The 21,406-nt window shown below is 38.6% G+C and overlaps 1 protein-coding gene across 5 annotated transcripts in view; it reads right to left on the reverse strand.

The window, feature by feature from the left end:
- Positions 1-21,406, reverse strand: part of Wdpcp (WD repeat containing planar cell polarity effector) — a 370,658-nt gene that overhangs the window by 128,502 nt on the left and 220,750 nt on the right. For all 5 annotated transcript variants that reach the window (XM_029554805.1, XM_029554808.1, XM_008850627.3 and 2 more), the window contains one exon: positions 15,842-15,905. In XM_029554805.1, the coding sequence (XP_029410665.1) occupies positions 15,842-15,905 (64 nt within the window). The remainder of the gene's footprint in view (positions 1-15,841; positions 15,906-21,406) is intronic.

Below are 21,406 nucleotides of genomic sequence, written 5' to 3' on the forward strand. Positions count from 1 at the left end.
TGATCCAAGAGAAAATGGGGCAAAGAAACAGCCATTCTACCTTTTACTACCTGTCTTCCACCATTTCTAATTAGAGGAAAGTTACCAGAGCCAACCCACATTTGCTGAGATGAGAAGATAAAGCACCACCTTTGGAACAAGAAGCACTGGAGAATCTGGATATATTTAAAAGTGCCTCACCCAATTTCCCCCTTTCAATTGTTTTTCCTTCAAAACTTTTGCTTTGTACTTGGCAACAATATGTTTCTATATATGGTATGGTTTGAATGTATGTGTTACTCCAAAGTTAGTGTGTTGGTACTGAATCCCCCAGGGTAGTAGAATTCAGAGGTGAGATGGGGGGTTGCAGAGATGGCTCAGTTGTTAAGAGTACATAGTGCTCTTGCAGAGGACTGGAGTTTACAGGCACCTGTAACTCCAGCTCAAAGGGACCCAATGCCCTCTTTTGGCCTCTGTGAGCACTCGCACACATTGCATACACACACATACACACACACAGGTAGGGAGAGAGGGAGGGAGGGAGGGAGGGCGAGAGAGAGAGAGAGACTCATACACTTAAATAAAAACAAATATAAAAAAGGGGGTGAGGTCTTTGGTCAAGTGATTAAGTCATAAGGGCTCCATCTCATGAATGAATTAAGCACCCTTATAAGAGATTGTTCCTTTGACCTTCATAACAACTGATTAAATATTTCTGCTAGCTTATTTTGTGTTTTCTATTTATTTTACCTTTATTTCCTTTTATTGTTTCCTATTCACTTTTTTAAAAACATCATTTTCTTGCTATGTTTTTCCTATTTACCGGTTCTAAAGTTACAACATTTGGATTAGAACGGTAAGGCTGCCAAAACTAAAGACCACAGACTGGGTTGCTTAATAGAAAATTATTTTCTCACAGTTCGGGAAGTTGAACTAGCAGCAAGCTTGGCTTTGCCCGAGGCATCTCTTTGGCTTGTAGATGGCCACTTTCTTACTTGCCCTCAGTGGCTTGTCTTCTGTGCACATATCTCCTCTCCGGAGGAAAGCCCCACTCCAACAGCCATATTAAACCTTTTTTACCCACCTTAAAAGTTTTGTCTCCAAATACAGTCACACTAGGGGTTGGGGGTTCCACATGTGAATTTGGTGGAGGAAAAGGACATTATTCAATCCATAGCACCATGCATCTCTATTCTTCTGCCAAATATCACACACACACACACACACACACACACACACACACACTCCACAATTTCTCCTCATTTCTACAGATTTGGTGCAGGAAGAGTTTAAAATGTGTACTCAATTTACTATTTTAATAGAGATGCATTTCATTTATTAGTTCATTGTTCTGGGTGATTGTTTCTGATTACAACAGTTTAAATTTGGATATCTAAACTAGCTTTGGGTCAATAGAATCCAAAAGGTATTTATTCATGATATTTAAAACTGCTATTATAATGTACATAACAAATGCCATCTTGTTTCAGAAGTTAGCAGGTATAAAACTCCTCTATGCAAAACCAGTGCCAAAGAAGAAATTCTAAGTCAACTTGATCACCAAGCAAGTGCCTAGGAATAGCAGATGTAAGCCACCCCACAAAAACCATGCCAAAGAAAGACAAACTACCCAAAAGTATCATGCCAAGGGAAGGCACAGATGGCTGGAGAGCAGCAGCTATAGGTCTTTTTATAGCATTATCAGATGGCACAGTTGACATTCCAACTGGCTCTGTGCCAGTGGCCAAGGTAGTTAGAGATGCCAACATGAGAATGCTCAGAAGGCAAACTCTTCTTCATGCCATCCAAGATGGGGCCAGAGAAGCAATCTTAGGTGACTTTTACTTCATGAGTAAAGCAAAATCATTATCTTTTATGCCACAATAATAATTACTTTGGAGACCTCACCTGAATTTCAAAACCAGAATAATGTCCTACATATAAAAAACATTAGCAGCATTTTTGTGACCAAAGCAATAGACTTCCAAACCACAAAGATTCCATGTAGGGAAGGCATTGAGGGTAAAGAGTCTAGAGCTGTGACAGTAGAATGAAAATTTATATTTAAAAAATAACCTCAAGACTTCACAAAGTTTTACGTGTAGCTCAAAGATTACTTTTTCTGAAGTATTTGAAAAAAGTTGCCAATGCACCTCAGAATACTATTTTCTATAGAACATCAAAATGATGAAATTAACATTGATAGCTTACACCCACATAAACAACAAAGTTCCCACTGTTCTGATACTGCTCTTCACACAAAAACATGAATTTTTGAGCATTTAGTTGTCGAGCATTTAATCTCCTTTGGTCTTTTCTCTCACATGTCACAACTTTGAAGAGTACAGGCTACTTATCAAAATGACCCCCAATCTGGGATTCAGGTTATTTGCTTTTTGGCAAGAACATCACATCTGTGTTTTTGTTGTAATTAAGTAGAATATTAAGTAGAAAACTGTTTTCATTTGTTCAATTTTTAAATTTTTTTTATTATCATTATTATTATATTACTACGTTGGCACTTTTTTTGAAACAGAGTCTCATATAGTCCAGACTGGTCTCAAACTTGCCATAAAGCCAAAGATGACCTTGAACTCCTGATTTCCCTCTCTCCATCTCCCAAGTTCTAGGATAGCAGGCCTACACCACCACACCCAGCTATTTGTTCTATGGCTGACATTATTTTGACTGTTTGATTAAAAGAGTCTATGCCAATGTTCTCCATGGCAGCCAATCGTATTCCCTTTGTAAATAATATACATCTTTGGATAAATATTTTGAGACCATATAAATAACTTCTTTCTCCTGAAGCTTTCTCTTGTTATAACAGCCATTAATTTTTGCCTTATTCAATTATAACCACGTTGTTTGCCAAATTGTGATTTTCCAATTCTATTGTTACTTTTACATTTATTAGTTGGACTTATTTATTAGTTGGTGACTTACACTTACACCAGTATGGATTAATGGTCATCCCACACATTTTGATATATTGAGGTGCTCATAAAACTCATTCAAAATATTTCCTAATTGCTTTTGTGATTTCTTCACAAGCTCAGGAGATTTTTAGAAAGAGAACTGTTATTCAATTTGCAAATACTTGTGCTCTTCATAGGCAGAGAACATTATGAACTTGCAATTTCATTTCTTTGTTGTCACATTTCTGTATTTTGGAATACTCCAAGCTTTATCATCATGGTCCAACATAGAGTTTGGTTGGTGAATAAACATATATGACAATTTGAAAATAATATGGATTCTGCAGTTGTTGGAAAATAATGTTGGATTCTGTAGATTCAAAAATGTCAAGACAAGGACCTGGCTGCTCTTGCACAGGACCTGGGGTTGATTCCCAGCACCAACAGGTGGCTACCAACTGTCTAACTCCAGCTCCAGGGGATCCAACGCCATCTTTTGACTTCCACGGGCATTGCACAGTATGGGTGCACTTATACACATGCAGGCAATACTCATACACATAAAAATAATAATTTTTTTAAAATGTCAAGACAAGTTGGTTCACAGATTTTGCATATTTGTAATTTTTGACTACTTGATCTATAAGTTACTATTATCTGTCTAATTTTTAAAAGTATATTAAGTTTTAAGTTTTTGAAGTTCATTTATCTTGCACATAATCATTTAGAATTTTTGTGTCTTTCTGCTGAACTGCATTATAAATATCTCTATCTCTGGTGATAGCTTGCTTTGACATCTGCTTTGTAGTATTCTTTTTGTATTGTATTTTTACACATTTTTACTTTCACTTTATTTGTGTCACAATAATAAAGTATATCCTAAACATAAATAAAGGTTTATACACTGAACATAATTAGGTCTTGCTACTGGTTCAGTCTGACAATCTATGACTTTTTAAAAAAGTTAATGTCTACTTTTTGATTTGAATATCTAATCTATTTGAATTCAATTTAATATAGAAGTTTAGGGTTAAAAGTACAATGTTATGGGGCTGGAGAGATGGCTCAGTGGTTAAGAATACCAGTTGTTCTTGCAGAAGACTTGGGTTCAAATCCCAGCACCCACATGGCAGCTAACAACTGGCTGTAACTCCACTCCCAGGGGATCTGACAGCTTCTTCTGACCTCCACAGGCATTGCACGACATGGGTGCACTTACCTACGTGCGGGCAAAACATGAATACACATAAAATACTAATAAAATTTTTTTAAAAGTACAATGTTACTATTTGCTTTTTCTTTTTTTAATATATATTTTTATTGAATTTTTATGCATTTTATACATCTTAATCATATTCAGACCCCCCCTATCTGCACCTCTCATAACTACCCCCCGCCAGAAATCAGGCATTTTGTCATATATGTTAAGGCCTATCAAGTCAAGTTTGTGTCCCCAGATATCTCAGTATGAGTTCATCCACTGAAGCCTGATCATCCTACCTAGCATTGCTCTCTTGAAGAAAACCAACTCTCCCTATCCACCAGTGATCAGCTGCCAATAGTTCCTTAGCTAAGGTTGGGGCTTCTTACCCATTTCCCCAACTTCTATGCTGGTTTTTGTCTGGTTTGAGTTTGCATGGGTCTTGTGCCTGCTGTTACCATTACTGCTAAGTTCATATGAGCAAGTCCCCAGCAGCATGAAAGTCTCTGTTTCCTTGTGTTCATATACCACCCCTGGCTCTTAAAATCTTTCCAACCCCTCTTCCACAACTGTCCCCAAGCCCTGGGTGGGTGAACTTTAATACGAGTCCTACCCTGGGACACGTACTTGGACATGCACTCTACAGTCTTAGTCTCTATATTTTGGCCAGTTGTGGTTTTCTGGGTTAATTGCCCCTCTGCTGCATGAGGAAGTTGCATGGGTGTTGAGATGCATTAGTATTCTCTCTCTAATCTTGTTCTGCTATGTTCCATGAGCCTTAGGTGTAGAGGTTGCATGGTAGATGTGTCACTTAGGATTGGTCATCACACAGACACTTATTCTCTGTGTTCGATCAGTTGTGGAACTCTGCAATGGTCTCCATCTTACAAAAAGAAGCTTCTTTGATGAGGGATGACTTGTCTGTTTCTAAATTGATCATCAGTTACTCAGGAATTAAGGTCAACAATTGACAAGCGGGACCTCATTAAACGAAAAAGCTTCTGCACAGCAAAGTAAACAACTAAGAGGAAACTCATAGAGTAGGAAAAAAATCTTCACCAGCTACAATTTGACAGAAGATTAATATACAGAATACACACAAAACCAAAAAAAAACAAAGAAATCAAGAAAACAAATGACCCAATTAAAAGATGGGTATGGATCTGACAAGAGAGTTCTCGAAAGAATTAAAAATGGCTAACCCACCTTAAAAAGTGTTCAACATGGTTAGTAATTAGGGAAATGCAAATCAAAACCACTTTAAGATTTCATCTTACCCCAGTCAGACTGGCTAAAATCAAGAGAACAAATGACACCAAATGCTGGTGAGGATGTGGGGAAAGGGAAACATTCATTCACTGCTGGTGCAATTGCAAACCAGTGCAATCCTTGTGGAAAGCAGTGTGGAGAACTCTTAAAAGACTAAAAACAAATCTACCATATGATTCGGTTATAACCACTCCTTGGTATAGGCCTGAAGGACTCATCTACGGCAGAGATACTTTTGCAGCCATGTTTGTTGCTACTCTGTTCACAATAGCTAAGAAATGGAAACAGCTTACATGTTCCTCACATGAGGAATGGATAATGAAAAGGTGGTACATTTAAACAATGGAGTTCTACTCAGCAGTAAGGAAAGATGAAATCATGAAATTTTCAGGTAAACAGATGGAACTAGAAACTGTCATACTAAGTGAAGTAACACAGACTCAGAAAAACAAGTGATAAAGGTTCTCATTTGTGGATCTTAGTTCCAAATCCCTATATGTGAGAATATATCCTGATGTAACTGCAGGAGCCATGAAAATGGAAAGGAACCATAGGGGTAAGGGGAAAGAAGGAGCCCTAGAAAGGGGGTAAATGGGAGTATTTAACTCGGAAGGGAGGAGGGAGGATTATACAAGGAACCATGGCAGTAAAGTGGAAAAAGGAGCTCGAGAGAGGGGATCATAGGAGACAGGTATTATCAAGGGGGACATGGGGAAAATGGGGGTACTTTAAGGAGTGATGAGGGAGGGTTAGACAGGGAAAGAGAATGGAGAGATAAATAGTGCTTAGATGGTGTGAAAAATCAAAGGAACATACATTAGTTCAAAAACCTACTTAAAAATACAATACAATATCTGAACATGAGTGCACGTGCATAGCTGAAGGCTATGTAACAAGAAACACAGTGCCAGACAGGAGAAACTTGCCTTCGAGTTGTTGGTCAGGGTAGTCCAAGAAACTCCCAAAATAACACAGCCTATTGCCACAGGCATTGATTACCTCCCAGAAGCTGAAGGTAAGACCCTATTGCTGAAGACAGGATATGCTTTGGACACAGGACTTGGAGGAATGGAGCTGGAACAGACATGGAAGTCTCCTCCCTGAAGACTAGTTTTTATAGTTTCAGAGGATACTATTTAAGGTGCTGAGGGAGCAAATCAATCAATGGTCCAACGCCAGGTTTAAAGCCTAATAACCACAACAATGACTGGCATAGTAAACTATCTCTATTGGTGCAGTAGTGGCACTGTTATCTTGGGGGGTAATCAACAGCTGTCTCATTGGTCCTAATGTGAAGGAACTCACGTGTGGCACTGTAAACATAGCCAAATATACATGGCTGGAGAGGTCACAGAGCCTAGAGAAAGCCCTACGACTGTCACATTCTTGACAAACGTAATTTCTTACTGTCTGCTAAATATGTATCCTTATATTTACAGACTATTTGTTTTCTTTTTGTTTTCCTTTTCTGTCTTCTTTTAGATAGAATATTTTGTTATCTTTAGAATTTTTGTATTGACTTTAAAAATATTTTATTTATTATTTTTATTTTATGTGTATTGCCTGCATGTAGGTGAGTGCACCTGTGTTATGCAATGCCCACAGAGGACAGAAGAGACTGTCAGATCCCCTGGAACTGGAATTATGGACAGTTGCCAGCTTCCATGTGTGTTTTGGGATTCGAACCCAGGTCTTCTGCAAGAACATTCAGTGTTCTTAACCACTAAGCCATCTCTCCAGCCCCTGTATTGACTTTTTAAAGTTACATTTCCATTTAATTGTATTTTAGAGAAAATGCTGTGGTCACTATCATATGCAATTTTAATTTATTGCAGTATACTTAGATCAGAACTGTATTACTTCAGGAAATGTACAATCCTTCTAACAGTGTAATTGTATCTGCATCTTCCTAAGTTGCATCAATTACTTCATATCTATGTTATCGACATTATAACACCAGCGTCATGATTTTTGCTTTAAATAATTATCTTTTCCAAAGAATGTAGATCTTTAAAACCTAGCCACACTTAAACTGACACATAAAAACTATACATATGTATGGGGTATCATGTGATATATCAATACATGTATATGTTTTATGATGTTTAAAAGAGGATAAACATATACATCTCCTCAAGTGTTTAAATTTCTGCATGCCAATTATGCCTTGAAGAAGTATTAAGATGAAAAGACTATTAAGTCACATGTTTCTCACTTTCAAGGCACTGGTTTCTCTCCAGGTTCTCATTTGGTTTAAATGTTTGGCCTGAAAAGCTTATTTAACTTTTCTTGCAGTGTAGATCTGCTGGTCTTTCCCCTTTGATTTAGTTTAAATTACCTTTATTTTGTTCTCATTTAGATATTTTCACTGGACACAGCATTTTGTGTTGAGAATTTTAATTTTCTCAACATATTAAAGATGTTCCATTATCTCTGATGTTTCTATTTTGAAGACAGTTGTAATTCAAATCAGTTATTGATTTTTTTATGTACTATTTTTTGTTTTGAATTCTATGTAAATATTTTTTTATTTTCATCCTAAGTCTTGAATTTTATTCTATTATTGCATTAAATTATTGGTGAATATGTTTGATCCTGTTAGGGTTGGATTTATGATTCTCTTTTTAAAAATGTTTTATTTATTATTTATTTTATCTTATGTGTATGAATGTTTGCCTGCATGTGTGTAAGTTCTCCCGTGTCATGCAATGCTGGAAGAGGTCAGAAAAGGGCATTAGATTCACCTGGAACTGGAGTTACAGGTGGTTGTTAGCTGTCATCTGGGTGCTGGGAATCAAACCCAGGTCCTATGCAAGAGCAGCCAGTGCTCTCACCTGCTGAGATTTTATGAGTCTTAAAAGCAGATCTATTTCAGTTCTGTCCATAATCTTAGAATGTGGCCCCTATTCTTAAAGCATTTCTCAGATTTCATATAAATTCCACTGAGGCTGCTTTGGTTTAGTTTAGTCAGAATACCAGCACTTCTCCCAGGCATGGAACTATAGCATGGTCATGCAGCCGTGGAACTCTAGCATGACCACGCAGCTACAGAACTCAGTGTGACCATGCAGCCACAGAACTCTAGAGTGACCATGCAGCCACAGAACTCTAGAGTGACCACGCAGCCATGGAACTCAGTGTGACCATGCAGTCACGGAACTCAGTGTGACCATGCAGCCACGAAACTCGAGTGACCACGCAGCCATGGACCTCTAGCAGCCACGGAACTCTAGAGTGACCATGGAGCCGCAGAACTCTAGCATGACTATGCAGCCACGGAACTCTACAGTGACCATGCAGCACACAGAACTCTAGTGTGACCATGCATCCATGGAGCTCAGAGTGACCATGCAGCTCTTGGTCTCATAGCAGTGCCTCTGGAGATTTCATCTACTTGCAGTATAGCCTTCCATCAAAGACCCAAAGCAGACCACCATAAAGACTTCTGGGTAAAATTCAGGACCAGAAGCTGCCTCCAGGTGAGCAGGTTAAGGAGAAGCAGTCATTATAAGAATAACTCTATCCACAGACAGGAAGAGCTTTGGAAGTCACAGTTAGTGACAGGATACCTGACAATGGCAGAGATAAGGGCAGGGGATGTACTGAACACAGACCACTTGCAAGGCTTCCCAGCAGGGGTTGGGAAGCAGATGCCTCATCCCATAGGTAAGCCAAGCTTCCATGGTGAAGAGAGAATGACAGACCCCTACTCAGAACAAGGCATTAAATCCAGATGAGGGTTTTGGTGAGTCAGTGATTCCTCCTGTGGACAGGGCAGCAGTAGAGTGGAATCCCTTGTGTCACCCAGTGTGACTCAGAAGGCAGTAGCCAGACATCAGCTTGAGAGGGAATTTATTGTTTTAAAACCGAGCTATCCGACATAGCCAAGAGATAGCCCTGGAAGAGAGCTGGGATGAGTGCAAAGTCACACACTAATAACCTAAAAGGTACAGGCTGCAGGAGGCTTGGCTCAGGCAGTAAAGTGAATTACCCTATCCTCAGTGTATGGAAACAAATCTTATCAGCTGAGGTCAGTGGGTGATCAACCTCTGAAGCCATCTATCCATCTTTCACTGCTCTAGAGACCAAGAACTCTCAAGTACATCCCTCCAACAGGGTGATTTAATACTCAGGAGCTTTTGAAAGTTCAAAGACTCTGCCTGTACAGATCTCAGCACTGTGGTGGCTTCCCACATGCCCGGGTAGGATGTGAGAAGCTTCCAGAGGGTAAGAGAACTTGCCTAGCTCAAACTATAAACTTAGGTATGGCCAGCAGAGGCCACTGGTACACAAAGAAGGGATGCTACTAAAGTAAAAATTAGCTCAGGTGGACATTGGACACTTGTCTAATAGAGGTTCAACACCAGCATAAACCACAAGACAGATTAGAGTCCACAAACAAGTTCAAACGCCCATTGCCTGGATGGGGCATAACACTGACAATCTCCTCGTCGTGAGGACCCAGAAAGAAGCTGCTCCCCCACACTGTTTCCTTTTTCCTTTTGTCCTTTGTGCTTCCCCTTCTTATTCTTTTTACTGCATTTTTTAGTAACTTTGCTTTATTAGATTAAAAGAAGTAACATTTTTAAAGGTTTATTTTTATTTTATGTGTATGACTTTTGCCTACATGTATGTATGTGTACCACATGCATGCAATGCCCACAGAAGCCAGAAGAGGGTGTATGATCCCTTGGAACTGGAGGTAGGGGCAGTTGTTGGTTGCCATGTGGCTGCGGGGAATCGAACCTGGGTCCTCCGGAAGAGCACTCTCCCCACCCACTAGACTAGTGGCACCGTCTCTAAACTGTATCAAGTACACAAGTGAAGAGCACCGTATCTTCTCCTGCAGCAGACACTGGGTCTGCTGTCAAATCATCATAGTCGTTACTGCTGTCAGCTGTTCCTCTGAACATATAAATGCAAACAGACAATCCACCAGGAGGACTCAGGTGAAATAAACAAAAACAGTGGGAGAAGGGGAGGGCTACACACCAGAGGACACATACCTTCCAACAGATGGGCAAAACAGAACAAAAGAGTAGAAAACGAGACAGCATTCCACTAAGACATCTCCACAAGCTGACAACCTCTCAACAATAGGAAAAAAAGATAAAGAGATAGCCGAAATGCTAGGCAAAGATTCCAGAGTCCTCTATTTAAAAAGAGCAAGCTATAGTCACACCTTCTTCCCACACTGGTCAATGAGTAGATGGAATGGGGGAGTCAGTTAGTTACCTTCCCACCCAATCAGTAGAACTTAGATGCATGTGGGGGGGGGGGCTAAGGATATATAAGCTGAGATGCCATGAGGCACCTCTTTCTCCATTTTGTGCAGCTGTCTGGAAGTCACAAGATCTATATTATTTGAGTGTGGATTTTCCAGTGCAGCAGCAAATGGGGCAGGGCACCCACTTTTCTGTAAATAAACCCCCACCCTGTGCTCTGTTAGCAAGCCCAATAAACTCGTTAGGATTTTCCAAAAGAAAGAACAAAGCTAATGGAAACCTTCATCATTCCACCAAAGTTGACCCCATATCAGCAAATCCTTTGGTTTTTTATTTCTTATTTCTATTTTCCATTTTATACACACACACACACACACACACACACACACACACACACACACACTAGGAGGGGAATGGTACACATCTGGAAAAATGTGTTAAAAATTGCCTCTTTGAAATAATAAAAAAATTTTTAAAAAAGAACCAATGACCACATAGAAAGCTCAAATGAACAGATATGAAACCTAAACAAGGAAGTTGTTAAATCAAATGAAGACCTAGACAAGAAGTTATGAAAGAATCAGTACGGTGGAGGGAAAATGTAAAAACAGAGGAAAAATTCAGCCAAGGAACTGAGACACTGAAAACGAACCATATAGAATTTCTGGAAATAAAGGGCTGGAGAGATGGCTCGGTGGTTAAGAGCACTGGCTGTTCTTCCAGAGGACCTGCGTTTGATTCCCAGCACCTACATGGTGGTTAAGAAGTATCCATAATTCCAATTCCAGGCTATCTGACAACCCCTCTCACCTCTGCAGGCACTACATGCGCATGGTGCACTTACATACAGGCAGGCAAAACACTCATACACATAAAAAATGAAAATAATAAATAAATGAAAGAAAAAAATAATATCTGGAGATGAAAGAATCAAGCAACCAATAAAACAAAACAACAACTAAAAAAAACAACAGAAACCATTATCGGTCAACAAAATCAATCAAGTGATAAGACATTTTCAGAAAGACAAATACATGTTTTTCCTCGTTTGTGATTTTACATAGATACAAAAAGTCTTGTATGTATATACAACATAAAGGTAGAAGCCAAACTTCCACTTACCCTAGGGAGAAAGGGGAACTAATGGGAGGGGGAAGAGCAGGAACAAGGAGGGCAGAGTATGAGGTGCAATGGGCTTAACGTACGGTGTATACATGGAGGAAAACTTATAAATTCTTCAAAAAGAGATGTCGGCTGTTCCTAAAGTGATTGATGCAATCCTATTAAAATACCAATGATGTGTCTTTGTAAAAATAGAAAAATGCATCCTAAAATTCATGTGTAATCCCCAAAGATCCCAGATATGCAAAACAACCTTTAAAAAGTACAATGAAGCAGAAGAACTTAGTTTCCTATTTTCAAATCTAACTACAAATATGCTGTGAAGAAATTCATGTGGTATTGGCACAAGGACAGACGTATAGACCAACAGGATGGAAAAGAAATTACACAGAAAATATTTGCCCATATGGTCAAATGTCTTCTGACAAAAGTCCCCCTAAAAGTTTACCCCCATAAACTACTTAAATGCCTTAGTCCACTGTTTACTAACAGTGACACTAAACATTTTTTGGTGTTTATAGATCATTTCAGTTTTAATTTTTAAAAATGTTTTATTTTTATTTTATGTGTATGAGTATATTTTTTGGATGTATGTAAGCGCACCCATGTCATGCAATGCCCACAGTGGTCAGAAGATACCCTGGAACTGGAGTTACGGGCAGTTGTGAGAAACAATGTAGGAGCTGAGAATCAAACCCAGGTCCTCTGCAAGAGCAACCAGTGCTCTTAACCCCTGAGCCATCTCTCCAGCCCCATATTTTAATTTTTTGAATTACTTTGTTGTGACTTTTGCTAGTTTTTTTTATCCTGGTATTTTTACTTCTAATTGGTTATTTGTTTATATATCAGGCATACCGATACTTTGTTATGAAAAATGGCAAGCTGTTAGGCTATCCACACAACTTATTCAAACTTTCCTACAGTGATTTTAAATGATTTACTGTATTTTAATTCATGTATAACAAACGAATCTATTTCTAGGTAATATGCTGCCATGGTGGTTAAGAGAGGAGGCTCTGAAACCAGACTGCCTTGAATGATTTCAAATTGTTGGGTGGAGACATTTTTAAAACACACAGATTTCACTAGTTATCTAAAGCCCAGCATCATTACTCATACATACATAAAATTTAAAATGAAATACTATACAAAGATTAGAAAAGTGAGGCAATATTTACTAGCATGTAGGAAATATATACTAGAAAATCTAGTTACCAAATCATTACAGAACACCAGACACTTCAAATATGTGACCTCATCTCAGACTTCAATTGGTGTTGAATACCAGTTGAACACACAGTGTTACCGCTTTCCAGGCAATTAAATGGAGGCAAACAGTTATGAAAACTACTTAAAAATCACATAGCCAATGGCTGAGTTTGGAAATGAATCAAGAGGCCCTAAATATTAAGGAAAAAAGAGTCAATATGAGGGTGTGGACCCGAAGAAATGGGCCTGAATGGACTCAGCATCTACTTTAACCCTTCTAACTAAAAGCCTATCTCTTTTCCTCTTCTTCTCCACATTGAAGCCAAAGGACATCCTCTAAATGAGGAACCTACCAACTATGGTATGCCAGCCAAAGGTGCGAAACTAAAGATACTTTTCTTCTCTTTCAGTTGAAAGCAGTGGAAAAAAAAATCACAAGAGTTGTATTACGCGACACTTAAATATTTTGGGGGGTGGGGACAGTCTTACTGTCGTGGCTGGCCTGGAACTCACTGAGATCCACATGCCTCTGTCTCCTGAGTGCTAGGATTCACAGTGTATGCCATCATGCCCAGTTTGAAAATTTTATCATATTCAAGATTTAGTGTCTATAAATAAAGTTTTATTGGCACACGGCCAAGCACTGTTTATGTATTGCCAGTGGCTGTTTTCGCTCTACAATAGCAGTGTTGCCTAGCTGTGAGGGTAACCAAAAGGCTTGCAAAGTATAGTCCTGTACTACAGAAAGCCTGCAGACCCCTGATCAAAGCTGTGTGACACAATCACTCCTCTGTGAGTCACATGCAGTGAACCTAGTCCTGGTCCTCTGCTCTCCAGCCACATTGCCCTTCCTGTCATGTGATATGTCTTGGCGCATTCTACCACTAGAAGATGCTAATCCCAAAACCACTAATTTCATTCCCAGGTTATTATTATTATTATTATTATTATTATTATTTGAGACAGACCTTATGTAGCCCAGAGTGGCCACAAAATTTCTATGTATCAAAGGATGACCTTGACTTTGGATCCCCTTGTTTCCATCTCACAAGTGGTAGGATTATAGGCATGCACCACACCTAGTTTATGGGTGTTGGAGATCAAACCCAGGGCCTTGTACATGCTTGGCAGCACTCTGAAACTGAACTCTCACTCCCAGCCTGTGATACTTCTTTTCAGTAGTCTCTTTGGTATTATTTTTAATCTTTAAGGAAGAGCTAGCTTAAGGATAATAAATCCTTTGCAAGAAGAGATAATCCTACTTATTTTATAAACTTTTATTTTCAAAAGCGGTGATGTTTCTTAGAATATAGGCTGTGAACCTCTGGATGGATGAAATTTAAATAGTAAGAATCAATCTATAAGAAACATGACAAATTCTTTTAGATAATTTCAACATGAAGTCTCAAATATACATAATACTTTTCATAAACTTAAACAGAACTCTGAGGCCTCAACACTATATTTTGAGCTTCCTCAAAATAGACCTTGGCTAAAGGCAAAGTCTTATATGAAGAGTGAAGATGTGATATTCTGAATAACTGCTGTACTTTTCCAAATAAGAAAGTCAAGTCATCCTCTCTATTTTAACCTACCAGGAGAAAATCTACTTGGTTTAAGAAGGTTTGAACTAATACAAAGATTTTTCTCTATATTACTGGGTTAGAGAGACCAAAATTCTGAAACAGATATGGAAACAGTTTGTGAAAAAGAGTTGAGAAGGTGGCTTGGATGGTTATGCTTATTAATTAACAAAGCAGTAAAACTACAGAATGCAATATTCTGAGAGAAATTTTGCCCATCACAAAACATTAAAACTCTAATCTTAGTTCTTAGCTGGTCTAGAAAAATACTGGGATTACAGGCATAAACAAAGAAATGTCAAAGGAAATCTACCTCTATTGGAATAAGAACGTGGAGGAAGTCAGTGAGATCATAAACTCTAAGGGTAGCAAAGCTGTGACACTGTGGTGTCTACATGGACAGATTTTAATGCAAATAACCTTTCTCAATATACTAATATGTATACTCAAGTATAGATAAAAATTCAGATGACAAACGTGTATTCTTTTGAAAGCAATTACTGTTTTTCATGATTAATGAAAATACAGTTTAATCGAGAATATGTCATTTAAAATTGTAATTTTTAACTTATAATTTTAACATTAAACTCAGTCCAAACACAAGTAACCTGATCTCATGAACCCATATTAACATAAATTTCAATGACAATGTCTTCATAGTGCAAAAAGACTCTAGTAAAAATCCTTTCCAGAAGTTTTTCTTGCTTTCAAGGCTTTTGTCTTATTGTTTCTTTGATAATGATGAAATTGCTGCCTTTGTTCATGTGCCCTCATTGTGGTACATATTCTTATAAAACAGGAACTCAATGGTGAGCACAGGTTAGGCAACTGACAACTGGAAGACCAGGATTCATGTGAATTTATTACCTCTTGGATTCATTCTCCACTGTGGTTATGTTAAAGAAGCACACATAAAATATTTAATTTATTACTTCTCACTGAAATCTAAGGGACAAACGGTTCCAAGATCTATGGGATATATCTTGCCCTGTGTCCTGGCTTCTGCAAGCTGTATTTGCTTGGAGCATGGATTAGAAAGACATTTAAACTTATTAGGTGTCATCCCTTCATATCAAGAGAAAAGTTCAAGAATTATAAATGCTTTGAAAACATAAAAGATCCTTTGGCCCTGGCGAGGAAAATGTCAACAAGTCAAAAGATACTAGATAGCTATTGACCAGCTTCGCAAAGGCAATGCTGCAAGACCCAGCAGATTGATGCTTTCCCACCACCATGGCTACAAATGACACTAATCCTTTTTAATGGTCACGAAAGCTGACAACTTACTCAGCCTTAGAACTGAAGGCACAAAACTCATCTCTGGGAATGACTCACCATAAACAAGTCACGAGCACCAATGTCAACAGCTAAGAGAAACGCCTTTTCAAATCTCTGGTACCTGTGAGGGAGGAAGAAGGGAGTGTCAGCTGTGAACCAAACTATATAGGGAGAGCTGTTTGCTTAATGCATTGCTTTGGCATTGTTTTCATTCTCCTACTGGGGAAAATATGTTTCACCAGCTAGAATCTGGCCCACTGGATCTCCTAGGATGTGAAATGTTGCCATGTTTAGGAGCTGAGGTGTGGAGGCCGGGGAAACTGGTGTCATTTCCAAGGACAACTTCACTAGACATGAGAAAATGAGAAATGAGAGCTTAGAAAATATGCTTTTCCTAATTTTCACTCATCGTATTTTATAAAAGAAAATTACAGGGATGTGAAGAGTATAGCAGGATCAGAATAATTAATAAATTATGTAATTATGCCTTCGTGTTTTTTAGATAAACATTAAGAAGTCAAATCTTGCATTAGATCTCACACTTGTGAGTTTAGAAAAAATATTCCAGGCTGGCTTAAAAGAACAATTAAAACAATTTATACACTTTAAAGATGCTTCTTTATACTACAATCTATAGTTGAATTTTCTTTATAAAGGTTTAATTTTAGGTTAAGATACACAAGAAAAAACTGCCGTTTAAGTGAATTTCCTCTACAAAAGTATAAAACCTCAGGGGAAAAGCACACCATAAGCATACTTTGTACAGTTTGTAGTACAAAAGTGTGTCTGTGTTTTTCTGAAAGTTAGGACTTACAACTTGTCAATTTTTCTGATTCTTAAAACAAGCATGTAAATAAGTTTTTCTCTGTTCTGTACTTTATGCTGTAAAATATAGTAGAAATTTGTAAATAAAATATTAAATATTAACAGACAATACACATTTAATTACCATGATAATTAAGATGATTAAAATTCAAATAAGCAAGACTTACTAATACTAGATGCAAGCTGTTAGGTTCTGGGGTACTTGCACAATTTCCATACTATATGTGATGACTTTTTTATTGTATTTAATTATATTAATTTATTTAAAATGTATGGAGTATTCTATACTGTGAGTACAGAGGCACTTAGGAAATGATATTGGACAGGAATATAATGAAATATGAGAGAGGCTGAGGACATTTCTTACAGAAAGCCCTAACCACTCCAGGCAGGGAATATTTCCTTTTTTTCTTTTTCAGTCCCAGCTCAAGTTTAGATTCTTTCATTATAGTTCTTTTCTATTACTTGGATTGTTACCCCCATCCATCCTTGCCTGTTCTTACTAGTACCTCAAGCATTTTCCTGGATCTCTTCAGCTATAGGACTTGAAGCACTTTTGTGGATGAAGATTATATCATACCAGGAGTTTGCTGTTTCATCATGCAAGCAACAAGAGTAGACTGTAGTGAGGGAAAGGCCCCCAGGGGGCACTAGCTTTACTTCTTCAGGCTCTACTGCCTTTTACGTTGGGGCTGCCTGCTGTCCTCAGTGCTGACTCCGCCGTGACTATCCAGCGGTAGTGCCCATCCATTTTCAAAAGATCAGACTTGAAGTTCTCACTGTAGGTGCCACACCTAATTCTACGACCCGCCCCCTTGAAACCTTCTGCCTTGCCTTGATTCCTTTCCTTCATTCTTTGTTTTCCCAGTTCTTAGGCTTGATAGTCACAGACTCATTTTCTAGTCCATTTTTCTCCATCTCCAGAGAGGTTGGTATCTATGGCTTCCTTTTATCTCTACTTACTTTGACCTCAATAATCTTACCATGGCACTGACAGTTATGCCAATGACTCACAAATTTACATTCCTAAGACCTCTCTCTCTCCTTTGAGAGTCAAACTCTTTATTTCTAGGCACCTCAAAGTTAACATGTTTAACATGTCCATTATAACATCATTTTGACAACCATACATAGGGCACATTGAAATTGGAGAAGTAAAAAAATAAAATGTCATTATGAAAACACTGAACAATTAGTAACAACTAATAGAAAGTTAAATTATACTTAAAGGGGTCCATATTCTAATACAGAATGCTTATTGCAGCTTCATTCACAACAGCAAGGAAATGGAATCAGTCTAGATGTCCATCAACTGACAGACAATGAGCGTGTGGTACCTACACAAAATGAACAATGAAAATGGGTGGAACTAGAAAATCTATTAAGTGAAGTAACCCAAGATCATAAAGACAAACATTGTACATTATCTCTCCTGTGTGGATCCTAGCTTTTATTTATTTTTGCTGTATGCACATGTATGTGGTATATGAATAAGTACATGCAGGTACAATTATCCATGCACACATGTGGAGGCTAGGCGAGGGTATCCTGTGTCTATCTCTCCCTGCTTCATTCTTTTGCAATATGGTCTCTCATTGAACCTGGAGTTTGGCATTTTGGCTAGGCTGGTAGAGTCTCTGCTGTGTCTCCCCACTCTCCCAACCCCCAGCACTGTGGTTATAGGCACACAGGGTCAACATGAATGGGGAAAACTTGACAAGGCCCCACCCCTAGATGAAGAGCTATAAGCCATCAATGGCTGGTAAGGGAGGAAGCATCAGTTTTCTCCAGGAACAAGCTTCCCCAAGGTTTCTCAATCCTAATGGGTTAGCTATAAACATATGGATATTCAGACAACACTAACTGGACTCAGGAGGGTGTGTGTGTGTGTGTGTGTGTGTGTGTGTGTGTGTGTGTGACCATAATAATTATATAAGATGTCATGAATTCAAGAGGGGTAGAGGGTTCATGGGAGGAGTTGGTGCGGGAGAAGGAAGGGTGGAAATGATGGTCATCCAGTATTCATGTATGAAATTCTCCCAAAAACTAAAATAAAAAATACCAGGTCAATATTTTAAAGAACACAGTAGAAATTTTAGAAATGAAAGATGTTTAATTGTTAAAACTGAACAATCTTATACAAAAGAAGAGGGAACTGGCAAACTAAAACTGTATGACTGATACATATGTAAGGAATTATATGGACTGATGAATCAAGAGAAAAGAGGGAAAACAAGAGAGGATAAGTAATGTAGAGAACACAGAAGAAGTCAAACATGTCTACTCAGGGAATTAAGCAAGTGGCTAAGAATTTCCAGGGTGGGTGTGATACAAATTAAAAGACGCAACAGAATAGTGTACACTAAGCACGCTAAACAGAAAGGCGTCATAGCTACACACATTTGCAATGAAAACACAAAACTCCCCATCTCAACAGAGAGAAGACAGATCACCTACAAATGAACTGCAAACAGACTGAAAATAGATCTCACAAGGAAAATGGTAGGAGGTAAAAGGCATTAGGGCTATCTTTGGGCTTTAGAAGGAAAATAATCATTGATTAATATATTTCCCTTGGGTTTTTTTTTCCTTAAATTTCTGGCAAGTCTGTCAACTTTTTAGATGATTTATTGAAGATATGCTGATCAAATTCAATAGCTACATAGAAGAATGAAACTAGAAGGAATTCAAGAGAGAGGGCCAGAGAGGGGGCAGGAGACTGGAATTATCAAGGGAGAAATGGGGAAAAGGGTCACTCTAAATGGGAAAGCCATGGTGGAAGGATTAGACAGGGAGAGAGAGAGAGAGGGGAGAGAGATAAATAGTGCCTAGCTAGTGCGAAAAACCAGAGGGAATCATATTAGTCCAACAACCTAATGACAAATGACACACACTCTATCTCTACATGAGTCCATGTGTATAGTTAAAGTCTACATAACTAGAAACAGTGCCAGAAAGTAGAAAGTTTCCTTGAGTTGTTGATCAGGGTGGTCCAAGAGATTCCCAAAATTACTTAGGCTATTTCCACAGCCCTTGATTACCTCACAGAACTTGGAGGTAAGACCCTCCTGCTGAGACAGAACATACTTCGTACACAGGATCTGGAGCAATGGAGCTGGAACTGACCTGGAAGTTTCTTCCCCATAGGCTAGCTCTCATAGCTTTGGAGAGCACTGTGAAAGTGCCAAGGGAAAACATCAATCAATGGTCCAACACCAGCTTCAAGACCAAATAATCACATCAATGACCATGACAGCATATGACATTGGTGCAGTAGTGGTACTTTTATCTTGGAGGCAATCAACAGCTACCTAATTGGAATAAAAGCCCACTCAATGGGAGGAAACTCAAGAGTGGTACCGTAAACATAACCTGATACACATGGTTGGAATGGTCATTGATCTTAGAGAAAACCCCAAGACTGTCACATCCCTAGACTAACATAATTCCTTACTATGTGCAAAATATGTATCCTTATATTTACAGACAAATATCCCATCACCACTCATCAAAGAAGCTTCTTTTGTACCAGAGACTATTACCAAGTACCACAACTGGTCACACACAGGCACTGTCTATGAATTGCCCAGGCCTAAGTGGCACATCTACAACGCAACCTCTATACCTAAGGATCACAGAACATAGAACATGGGTAAAGAGGGCCCTAATGAATCTCTCAGTTCTCATAAATGAAGCTCCCTCATGCAACAGAGGACCAGGAACACAAAAGGTCGCAAATGGCAGAAGCGTAGGATCTTCAGAATGCTGGTCCTTGGATAAGACTTCTCTATTAAACTACACCCACCCAGGGCTCAGGAACCATTGAGGAAGAGGAGGCAGACAGATTGTAAGAGCCAAGGAGAATGAGCCATGACCATATGGAAATAAGAGTCCTATAAGCTCCTGGAACCCTGTTCATATGAACCTACAGCAATGGTGTCAGCATACACAGGTCCCATGCAAACTCAAGCAGACAAAACCTCAGCATAGAACTGGGGAAATGGACAGCAGATGACTATTTTAGCTGAGGAAATATTGGCAACTGATTACTGCCAGGTGAGGAAGAGCTGATCTTCCTAAAGCGAGGGAATCTAGATAAGCTGACTAGACCTCAGTAGATGAAACTGCACTGAGGGACATCTGGGGACACTAACTTGACACAACAGGCCTTAGCACAAATGACAGAATGTCTGAATTCCAGGGGGGAGCTTTGGGAGGGTATCAGTGGGGAAGGGGGTATAAAGATAATTAAGATTGATTGAGATGTTCTGTATGAAATACACAAAAATTCAATAAGAACAAATTCATAAAAAAAGAAAATATGCTGATCAAACTCAATAGCTACATGTAGAAGAATGAAAGTAGATTCTTACCACTCATCCTGTATAAAACTCAACTCCAAATAGATCAAGGACCTCAACATAAGACCTGATACCCTGAATCTATTAGGGGAGAAAGTAAAGAATATACTTTCTCCCCTAATAGATTCAGGGTATCAGGTCTTATGTTGAGGTCCTTGAATCAGATGGGTTCTGTTTTGTGCAGGGTGAGTGTTCTACTTTCTTCTGTACATAGGTATCAACTTTGATCAGCACCATTTGTTGAACCATGCTGTCTTTTCTCCAATGTGTATTTTTGGTCCTTTTCTCAAAAATCAAGAGGCTTTAAGTTTGTGGAGTTAAATCTGGGAAGTCAATTCTATTCCATTAATCAATGTGATGTTTTTATGCCAATACCATACTTCTTTTAATACTATAGCTCTGAGGTATAATTTGAAATCAGGAATGGTGATGCTTC

The sequence above is a fragment of the Nannospalax galili genome, unplaced genomic scaffold (genome assembly GCF_000622305.1).
Source record: "Nannospalax galili isolate Female #2095 unplaced genomic scaffold, S.galili_v1.0 scaffold805, whole genome shotgun sequence".
NCBI lineage: Eukaryota > Metazoa > Chordata > Mammalia > Rodentia > Spalacidae > Nannospalax > Nannospalax galili.